Source organism: Chenopodium album, chromosome 5, assembly GCF_948465745.1.
Source record: "Chenopodium album chromosome 5, dcCheAlbu1.1, whole genome shotgun sequence".
Taxonomy (NCBI): Eukaryota; Viridiplantae; Streptophyta; class Magnoliopsida; order Caryophyllales; family Amaranthaceae; genus Chenopodium; species Chenopodium album.
The window spans coordinates 2,893,598-2,905,245 of NC_137838.1; the positions used below are offsets into that span (position 1 = coordinate 2,893,598).

Consider the following 11,648-nt stretch of genomic DNA (forward strand, 5'->3'; position numbering starts at 1 on the left):
TGAAGAATTGATTACTTGGTAGATACATATTTAGCTATGAAATATTTTAAATTTTCTTAAATTACTCTTATCTCTTACTAAAAATCTAACAAAATGAAAATTGGTAAAGGTAAATTCATAATAGGCTAGAGACTAGAGAAAGAGAACCCGAAGGAAATTAGAGCAAATTAAATCTACAATCATGTGTATCAAATTTTTCGCCCAAAAACAAAAAAGAATTAAAAAATAAAATTATACTTGAAAAACACAAACCAACTAAATTAGTTGACATTCACATTAAGTTACGTAGTATATTTAAGCTTAAACTTTTCAATTTAATTAAAATAAATGTCATGACTACATATCTTGAATAGTTAAATGTAGGTGTTATTAAATTATGATCAAGAGTCAGCCCAAGAAAATATTCAACATGTAACATATAAGGCGATCAGACATGGGCTATACACTTATACGATATATAATAATAGTCATAGCTACTAAATTGGATACTTGGACAGCTGAATTTTTTTATTTAAACAGGCCCATATTTATTAAACTAATAAGCCCACTATAATCTCAATATGATAATTTCTCCTCTTCACTTTCACTTCTTCAGGTATGTAATATACTACTATGTATGTTTTGTAATTAGCAGCTTATCATAACCAAAGCCTTTTAACAAGTCATCCTGATTTCTGCTCTAAAAAAGTGCGAGCAATTTGAGCAAAATTCCAACAGTAAACTTGAGCATAAACGGGCAAACATAACCATGAACTATGGAGTGATCAAATGTATAAAACTAGAGTTGTAAACCAGAAGTTGATCATAGTGATTCATGGCAAGCCATATTGTTAAAAGAACACCTCCAAAACACGAGCTAAATCAAGTTTAATCACTTATAATAAGCAAAAGATTATACTTATACTTCCAAAATCAGAACTCCAATGCATACTCCCATAGTTTGACCATGACAATTTATTCGTGGTGGTTGTACTAGCAGCAGCTGCAACAAGCAAACAACACGAATAATTCGAGAGGATAATTAATTGAGACAGAAATGAAAGTAAAATAAAGAACAAAACATTATCATTTCAGACCACAAAAACAGAAGCAGAAGTTCATTTAGGACTAGTACCTTCTTAATTTTCTTTTTTAGCATCGAGTTTCCAGCTCCTAGTGCACTTTAAGGCATTCAACAGTTTAGGTTTCAAAGACAACAATGTCCTTTCAACTCCCCTTTGCTCAGTATAGTACGCGTCATAAGAAGTAGCAACAGACATAGGAATAGCCAGGAAGTCACGAGCCATCCTTGATAGCTGAGGATACTTACAGCCGTTATCTTTCCACCAGTGCAGCACGCTGAAATTCCCCACCCATGGCAAGATAGGCTCCTCTAGATACAAATCAAAATCACTCTTTTGGGCCTTACAATGCACAGATTGCATTGACTGACAGTACTCCTTCAGCAAACTCAGATTTTCCAGAATGTCACGACGTTTTTTCTTGGCCTGTGTTTCAGACCCTTCCTCAAATTCCTCTTCCTCATCTTCAGAATCAGAACAATCACTTAATGGATACTCCTTTTGACCACATTCCACCATATAGCCATCATACACTGCGCGAATGTTCTCTAAATAAGTAGCAGTCCTCGAGTCAGCTGGACAAAACTCTATGAACTTCATTTTGTAACGTGGATCCAGAAAAGCAGTAATTGAAAGCACTAAACACATATCATCCCAATACTTATTAAAGATCTCAAGCATTTTCTGCGCCACAAGTCTCACAAATGCATCTGAACTTTCTGACTCATTAGTAAGATAAGCCCGAATCTCCTGAAAATGTGGTAGAAACAGATTAGGTGTTGGCCTCTTATATTCTAAAAACAATCCTTCAACAATTCCATAAATTCTCTCTGCAATGTTGCACACGCTTCTCACTTTTTCCCATTCCTCCTTTGATGGCACTTCATAGAAACCATTTTCTTCTACTGAAGAAAACTCTCCCATTGCCTCCAACTCCAAGGCGTCTAAAAGCTTAGAAGTTGTGAGATACCATACAGGCTCTGATTTAGACCAACTCAACAATTGAACCTTTTCGATGATTGTATCAATCTCCTCAAATCCAACCTGAGCCATCCGACTTACTACATCACAGCTACACTTCACATGAAACAATTGGTCATTCATTGGTACTTTCATCGATTTTTCAACACTTTCCTTCACGATATCAGCCATGTCAGAGCCATAAGTACCTCCATCAGTTACAGTAAGTATTTTGCTTTCAATATCATACTCTTTAAGAGACTTTAAAATGACTTCAGATGGGCAGCCCATACTCGTCCCATCATAAACAGGACAGTACCTAATCACCCAATTCCGTAGTTTCCAATCATCATCAATGAAATGAGCACTTAAGCAAAGATAATGATCACATCGTTTCTCATGAACATGTACATCCACTGAGAGACTAATCTGTCCACCAAGTTTCGAGAAAACATCTTTCACCTTCAGTTTATCATCCTCATATAATTTCAAGCAGTTGCGCTCAAGAGTCTCAAACTTGAAACCTTCAAACAATGGATTGAGGGATTGAACAAATTGTGTAAGCGATCCATCACAGAATGAGTGAGGTGCTACTTTATGACAGCATACCAGCTTTGCAAGGGACTGTTGAGCATTTTTTTCTCGTTGTTCAACAGATTGGTTAACCTTCTGTCTTTCCATATTTCCTAAGGAAATGAAACAAAGAAATTAACACAATTCATTAAGTTATTCTTTATTAAACAATGTTACAAATCCATGATCAACTGAATATAACATTTTTAGTCCATCATGTATTCAATTGACTACAACCACCCTTGTATAATGAACAAAATTGTCGAAGCTAGACTAAGACAGCTAAATATTCCATAACACGATAGAAATCATTAACCTAAATTTAACAAAGGGAACAAATCATGTAGCTTAGAGCATTTCTAGGACATTGTTTAACACAAAGTCACAAAACTAATGAAAATTAAAATACCATGCTAGCACACAAAATGTGTAACGATGTGATGAATTATACTAATACCATGCTACCATACAAAATGCAAAAGGATGTACTGAAAAACGTAAAATGCACAAGTATTTATTTCATTCACCAAAATTACGCAAAGTAAACATACGTTCAAATATAGGCTAATAAGTTAAAAATCATGGGAAAAAAAAATCCGGTTTGGGAAAAATTAAGGATTACCAAATTTCAATTCACGACTAAAACGAGTTTTGTTAACTTGACAAGTGCAATTATCAGACTAGTAAAAAACAGGTAAAGGATACACAACCTAAGAGGTTAAGAGCCCTTATATACAAAAATCCATCCTAAAAAACAAAATGCCCTAAATCCTCAACAAGCAGAAAATACCAATGCACCTTATAATTTATTACTTCGTTTTTTTTTTGTTTTTTTTTTTTACTAAACCCTAGTTAACAGAGTATCAACTAAAGTAATCAATAATTTAGTCTTAAAAATCAACATTTAAATGATCTAACACTTCTCTAGAAGGGTTTCTAAGTGACAACTACTACGGAAGTACGGAGTACAAATCATAAAAAAGATTTTAACTTCTAATCGAACAATACGTGTAAATGTAATCTATATTAAGCCCATAAACAAGCAATCAAGAAAGAAATTTAGGACATTTGTCAGAATTCAACTAAAAATGACAAAAGAAAATTTAAAATACGTTGTAATAAACCGAAATGTAACAAAATAAAAGCTTTAGCAGTATTTCAATGATCAAAACATAATCATATAATAAATTGATGCAAATAATTAGTACTTCGTATAAACTAAGAAGTATGAAGTTAACCTGAATTTTCAAAGAGGGAAGAGAAAAATCTCTTGGGTCAATCGAATTTCTTAGGGTTTTTGACGGCTTTGGGTGTACAAATAACGAATGTGGAAAGATGGACAGTCTTTAAATGTAGCAAAGGAAGACAAGGGGTCGTGATTGGGTTAGTTTTTAATCCTGTCCATTCATTCTGGCGGGAAAACATCTTTAGGTGCTTAGCAATTGCCACGTGTCTCTAATAATATTACACCTATGTTGAAGTAGAGATTTTTACCCTTCCAAAAAAAAATAGAGATTTTTATTTTTTTTTTCTTTTTTTTATGTTAATTATGTATAAACAAATAGTAAAAAGACAGAAAATAGTTATAGGACTACACTTTGGGCCACTGGCGGAGCTAGGATTTATAATCTGGGAGGACAAATTTTGGAGGTTAATGTTTTGGCAAAAATCTCAAGAAAAAAATTGGTCACTTAAATTGTTCAATATTTATTTGAAATCACATACACCAATTATTTCTATATGGAAAAAGAGTACATTTTTTTTAAGGTATATTAAGATAATTATCCAACAAGGCAACAAAAATGAATAAATTGATGTTTGTTAACCCAATTCCAAGTTATGTAATCCCATAATTGATGAATATGAATTAATTGCCTTATCATAAAGTCCTATAAAGTCAAATAATTAGCATTTAAAAAAATTGGTGGTAGCTAAGATATGAAGGGTCCGAGTTTAAGTTACATTCAAAAAATATAAATGCAACTTTCTCAAAAATATCATATTTTGACTAATGTATATTGTATGTATAAATAAAATTTAAAACTTAGAAACAAACAATTAATTAATAGTAATCTATTAATTTAAAATGTTTTTAAAAAATTAGAGTTTAAGAACACTTAAAAGAAGTAACCCATTAATAATCATTAATCACTATCAACAAATATAGTATGAAATAGCTGTAAAAATAGTAGTGTTAGGAATCGAACCTAAGAACAGGTTTCAACTTGACTAAGACTCTACCACCAAACCATATTCATCATAATAAAACTTATTGTAAGAATATTTATTTATAGCTTTTTATTGAATTATCTTAAAAATTTAAAAAAATAAATAAAATAAAATAGGCTTGTTCTATTGTGGCTCCGCCACTGTATATAAGAAACTAAAAATGGAAAAACTAATGAATATTACTTAAGCAAACGGAAGCTAAATGAAAGCAGAGAAATTCGCATTGCATGTAAAAGCTTATGAATAGCATAATTTATTGATTTAAGATTCAGATTTCAGATCACTATTGCAGTATTGCTAAGCTTCGTTGACAAAGTTCTCAGATTTTAATGGGTAGAGAAGAGATAGAGAGAGATTATTCAGAGTTTGTTGCTCTAAGGCATTTAGATTTAATACAGTAGTTTAATTTGTAACTACAATAATGATGAAAACTCACCTTCTTGATATAATGTACTAGAGATTTCTAAGTTTATTAATCAGAAAATTTATACAGTAATTACGGAGTATTTACGAACATACTCGTTTATTATTGGTCTAAACAACCAATCTTGAATTCTTAATAGTCAATACTGTTACCATAAAAAGGAAATTTGCCAACTTTTGTACTTTCCTTTAATTTTGGAAAGCCATCATACTTAACTTAAGTTTGTTGTTATGTGGTGTGTACTTTTCAGCGCAATTGGCTTTAATTTCTCGATTAGTTAGTTAACCACCTTTAATTGACATCATAATTTTTTTTTTTTTTTCTGAATTTGGGACAAAATATTAGTGGTCTTCACGAGTTCACGAAAAAAAAAAAAAACAAAAACAAAAGAAGATGTTCCAGAAAATAAAATTCGGAGTACGTAACGTAAACAATACGGACTTACAAAATATCCACTTTGGTTCTTTGAAAATGCTCCATATGACCATATTACATATTCTTATTTTGGTATATAAAAAAAATTTATTCACTTTATTACACATTAGTCTATTGTAATATTATTTTCATTTTTCATTTCCCATAATTTTCTTACGCCAATCAAAAATCACCTTTATAAAATAGAGATGGGGGTATTAGAAATTTTTTGAGGAACAAATTAAAGGAAGTAATATTAATTTATAAAGATACCATTGTTTTTCCATGGAAAAGTTATGAAAATATCAAATCCATGATAAATTCCCGTTTGTTTGGAAATTAATCTCCTCCGTCAATAACGGAGATGAAGTCAAATTCTAAAGTCTGGCTATACTTGAGTACTTCACCAAAAATTGAAAATATTTACCACACTATGAAAAGCGTAACTCCACAATTCGTTGATTCAACTATTCGTTCCCTTCAAATAATTTTTTAAAAATATATTATGGCAATTTGTCAAAGCAAAGAACGACCCAATAACGCATTTAAATCCTCTGTCTCATTTTTCATGTTCCATTTGTGTTCCACTTAATATTATTGGTTGTAATAATTACAAGGTCCCACTTCTCAAATTTTAAAAGGCAAATAAATATTTTAAGAACCAATCATATTTAGTGGAACACCAGTGGGATACAAATTATGGGACAGATGATTTTCTCCCCCCAATAACATTCATCACCCTATTATTTAACCCACGATAAATTAGTAATTATTGGAGTTGCTTTCAAACTTTTTTTTTAATAGAGCCACAAGGGTGAGGGTGAGGGTGAGAATCGATTCCATAATATCTTGGAATTGGGAGCTGGGGAAAGCTCTAACCACTTGAGCTATTCTTCACTCTCACTTTCAACCATTAGTAATTTCAGACAATGCACATTTTTTTTACTATTGTATAGAGATGGCTTGGAGAGAGTTGTACAAAAGTTGAATAATTAATCGCCTAAACACAACATTTGTCAAAAAAAAAAAAATCACCTAATTAAACACAACATTGAATATAGAATACTTTAAAATAGCAATTTTGCAAGATTAAATAAATTCCTTTATTTGAATGTTTTATTAAAAAAAAAAATTGAAGTGGACAAAGTGGACAAAAATTTTGATGGTGATAATTAAGCTTAACATTAGTTTTAAGACAAAAGATAAAGTGCGTTACAAAGGTGAGTGTTTGATTGGTGGAGGTATTTAGAATGAACATTAAATTTATCCTTAAGTAGATCAAATTACGCACAGTCAAAACATCTTAATATTGTATAAAATAGCTAAAATATTAACGAACAATTATTTACCAAATAAGTTTACACACACTACGTAACTACTTACGACTAATACTGACGATTGATCAGGAAACCTCAAGGTATTGAGGAAGAAAGCTAAGTACAATTCAAGGAAGCCTCACTTGGAGCATCCATTGACAATGGCTTGGCTTGGCTTGTTTGTGGAAAAATAAGTTGATACAATTAAATAAAATATGTCAAATAATGAACCAATTATCACGTTTGGGTAACTTAATCCGTCTTTTTGCATGCTAGGATGCTAAGATTTCTAGTCTTTTGAATGTAACTCATTTGTCAGTACCCTTGATATTTTCACAATGACGAAGTTTAAATTGTCCTACTCTAAATTGTTGAATTTATCAAGACTATTATCAAACTTGGCTACATATCTATATACTACTATACCTTCGGTCCAAATTACTCGTAACTTTGGGGTATTATTTGTGAGATATAAAATATTCCAAAGTTGCGAGTAATTTGGACCGAAGGTAGTATTCTACATACGTACGTATAAATAGTGGTTTTAGGAAATATTTCTCTACATCACAAGTTATCTATTTTAATTTTTCTTTTAAGTGTACAATAATCCTAAGAATTTGATAGAACAAAGGGTAAAAAATGGTGCTCCTAGCGTGTTTCTCAAAAAAAAAAAAAAAAAAGGGTAAAAAATTAGAAATTACAATGATGGGAAAAAGTTCTTTTTCTTTTACACAATGATTTTGAATTTTATTTGTGTTAGAGTTTGATACTACATATACAGTACATACGATTTACTATTTATTATTGGGTTCATAAGGTTCAGAACGAAGAAAACTAATTGAGGATATCGATATGATGGAAACATATGAACGAGGTTATTTTTCTTTTTGTTAAAAAGATACACATAGTACTTTGTATACAATTCTATACAGATATTTATGATGTTCATGCATACACAAAATTTTAAAAGATCAATATAAAATTTTCAAGATGAAGATGATCATACAATGTTACACACATGCATGTTTTTATAATAAGTACTTTATAGTCTGTACTTTGTATAGAATACATTTTATGTACTGCACCGTGTACAATCCAAGCTATATCTAGAACCATAAAATGTACAAAGTTACATTTGGATATGAGAAGAAACATAGCTACACACATTTTAATTACTTATACGAATAATACGATAATAAGAATATTAAGGGATAAAAAGCTAAGAGTTACCTAATTATATACATAGATAAGCATTAGAAATTCTCCTTATGTAGTGAGTTTCCTAATGTTTCCTCTTTGATTTTCTTACCTTACTAAAAAAAATGTAGATTTAACTTAAATAAGTTTCAATACATTAGCTAGTTTAGTTAATTAAGTTTCAAACTTTCAATAATAAGCTCATATTAACGTTATTTATACGATAATAATGACCATTATGGGTTTTAATGTTTTATTATGAGTTTATTACTACGTGTCCAACTAAAGCAATTCCATCCACTATAATAAACCTATGAATAATCAATCTGCTTTTTTTGTCAAAAAGACTAAAACAAATTAATCGGCCACTAATGACGGCGAAGTCCTCGACCAAGAATTTCCATGAAAAAACTTCAAAATTATTAGGCAAGTCCACACACTCTTAATGGGGTCCACTGTTAGACCAATAATTTCCAAGTATATTCCATGAAATCATCTATAAATACTTTGTAAATCTCACACCATTTACAAACTACAACATTCATTCTTCAAATTATAACAATCTTATAGAAGAGCAATATATAATTAAATTACATTTTGATTTTTATTGCTTATTATTCTATAACAAAATATGGCCTCTCTTTTTAACTCCCTTGTAACTCTTGCTCTTTTTTCTTCCCTTTTGGTTCAAGGCACCCTAGGTAATAATCTATCAAATTTCGTTAATGCATACAATTAACTAATTATATTGTCAAAATCTTACTTGTTTGAATTTTATGTGGTTGATTAGGGGGAATAACATGTGAGCAACTTAATAAGGAGGAATGTGCATTCGCGGTATCATCTATAGGCAAGCGTTGTGTGCTAGAGAAGTATGTGCGAAGGAGTGGATTGGAGGCATTTAAGTGTACTACATCTGCCATCGAGGCTGACAAGCTCAAGGACTTGGTTGAGACTAGCCATTGTATTCAAGCTTGTGGCTTAGATCGCGATACCTTAGGGATTTCTTCGGACTCTCTTCTTGAGTCCCGCTTTACCCAAAAGCTTTGCTCCCCACAATGTTACCAAAGGTGCCCTAATGTCATCGATCTTTACTTCAATCTTGCTGCCGGTGAAGGTAATATTTACTCTATCTTAAAATTGTCTAATTTCTTTGTCAATTGATAATATACTATACATACAACAATATTATTTGTCAACTATTGACATGTTGCAAATTAACCTATGTATATGACATACAAAATGCTTTTAGCTCGTGGAATCGGACATAATTGGAGGAAATGAATATGTTGCCATTGAAATATCACGTTTTTACAATTATTTGCATACAATATTGTTCCTTAGCTTGGCTATAAAATATATAATAAGTAATAGTATTAATGTAAATATGTTTGAAATTTTCAAGCATTATTATAGTTGACCGTATATTTGACTTTCTACTTATTTTTTTTTAATTTTTTTTTACTTCTACTACGTTTTAAATGGATTAAAACTGTCAAAACATCTAATAAATTATAAAATGGGTGTTTTTTTTATTTTATTTATTATTTATTTTTTAAGGAAAGTATGTTGCACGCCTATGTTTCCTTAACTTTCTAGTCAACTATGCTTTATGATGATGAAAAAGTCAATGTTATTCAAAACAATATTTAAGCAAGACTACTACTAAAAACATTGTCCAACTAAAAATGTTGTAGGTGTATTTCTTCCCAAATTATGCGAGACACAAAGCGAAAACCCGAGGAGAGGGATGTCCGAAATCAAGAGCTCAGGCATAGTAACACCAGGGCCAATATCAGCCACAAATTTCTTGGGTGCTCCAATTAGTTCTCTTGAGTTGGGTGCTGCTGCTGATGTACCAATTGGATCTCCTTCTTCTTACATCGAGTTTAATGATGAACCTGTTGACGCTCCAGCTCTAGCTCCAACTCCAGCATCAGCTTCGCCACCTTATTACTAAATTTCTACCGATCACCTCATTTTCTAGCCCAAGTGCAAGAAAATAATACGGATACTTCGTTAAATGCTTTCATATACAAAAAAAAATAAAGTTTCATTATATTTTTGGTGTTTACTTTAGAAGGCGTCAATTTTGTTACTTTTTATGTAAGAAATAAATAAATAGTACTTCATAGTTGTTTGTTGGATGACTTATACATAGATACTGTTGTATCATTGCCCTTAGTGGCATGTATTAATGTATTGTTATATACATGGAGTGAAAGTTTTATTTCAATGTTAATTATACTACTAATACCTTTTCGGTTCTCTTTTAATTACAAGAGTTTGATTTTTAAGTAGGAAGATGTTGTATTAGTTAATTTAACTTTTGTTGTTAGTGTTAAATGATTATCGATTGTGATAAAAAAATTTGTACGTGTACCTTTCATTTTAATTGCCAGCATCACGAGGCATAAGATTAACAGAAAAGAATCATTTGTAATAGTACAATCAATGATCAAACGTGCACAAAATCATTCGAATGGACGATAGGATTAATTGTTTCGAATGCTTAATCTATAATTTCAATAGTGCTCTAGTTGTCACTTTCAGCTAGGAGAAAGTTATATCAGGAATAACAGAGGAATAATAAATGAGGTATTTGGGAAGTTAGTTTCTACAAAATTTTGTAATTATTATTTAAGTATAGAATTTTATTGTCAAGGGCCAAATAATCTTGGTATATATATAATTCATCCATTTTAAATTAGAACAAATTGAAGAGGTCGCGTAGTTCTTTTTTAGAATGTGCTTTAATTTGCTACTACCCATGTCATGTACCATTTATGATTGAATTTCAAAGGAACTCTTTAACATATTGACATTATCAATAATGCACACCATGAGGCTAATTTTTCCTTAGTAGAGATTACCGTCCAATTAACCATCACTAATTCTTAACAATTTCAAAGGTAATCTTAACATATTGACATCATCAATAATATAATGTTGGTAAAATTACCATTGATTTGAATAAATAACCTAGGATGAAGGCAAATATACTAGATTAGCAATCCCAATAATATAGTATTGGTGCTGGTGCAGAGGAATAGAATTTACTATACAACATTAATTCGCCACCACAAGTACATGTTTCCCTAATGATGCACCCCCCACAATGTTAACACAACTAATTCCGTGAATTGTGCACTAAAACTCGAATAATGAAATTTCTACAAGAACTATTCAGATCTCAAAGGGTAAGTTTATTTTTATGTGTTTATGGTTCATATCAAAAGTTGTATCAATGAAGAGATCCTCATTTGTATTTATAATATTTCAATACAATGAACAAATAAATCCAAACCACTGCACCTATCAGTTTTTGTTGAGCCCTAATAACTAGCTACTTCAAATAATATCTAATTTAATGCACACAATTGTGTAGAGTAGGGTACACCGTGTAGATACATTTGTATGCAAAGTCATGTGACTTTGTAGCATAAGCCATAAGGTACATGGCCATGTATATCA

The 11,648-nt window shown here is 31.0% G+C and overlaps 2 protein-coding genes across 2 annotated transcripts; one reads left to right on the top strand and one right to left on the bottom strand.

Moving 5' to 3' along the window:
* Positions 1-1,118: 1,118 nt before the first annotated feature.
* On the bottom strand, positions 1,119-2,702 carry LOC145631311 (zinc finger BED domain-containing protein RICESLEEPER 2-like). Its single transcript, XM_081683390.1, has one exon. The coding sequence runs from the start codon at positions 2,700-2,702 to the stop codon at positions 1,119-1,121; it is 1,584 nt and encodes a 527-aa protein (XP_081539516.1).
* A 6,016-nt stretch (positions 2,703-8,718) lies between these two features.
* LOC145630060 (uncharacterized) lies at positions 8,719-10,410 on the top strand. Its single transcript, XM_081682295.1, has 3 exons — positions 8,719-8,875; positions 8,965-9,291; positions 9,872-10,410. Exons 1-3 carry the CDS (start codon positions 8,806-8,808, stop codon positions 10,132-10,134), a joined length of 660 nt encoding a protein of 219 aa, XP_081538421.1. The 5' UTR covers positions 8,719-8,805; the 3' UTR covers positions 10,135-10,410.
* Positions 10,411-11,648: the final 1,238 nt, after the last annotated feature.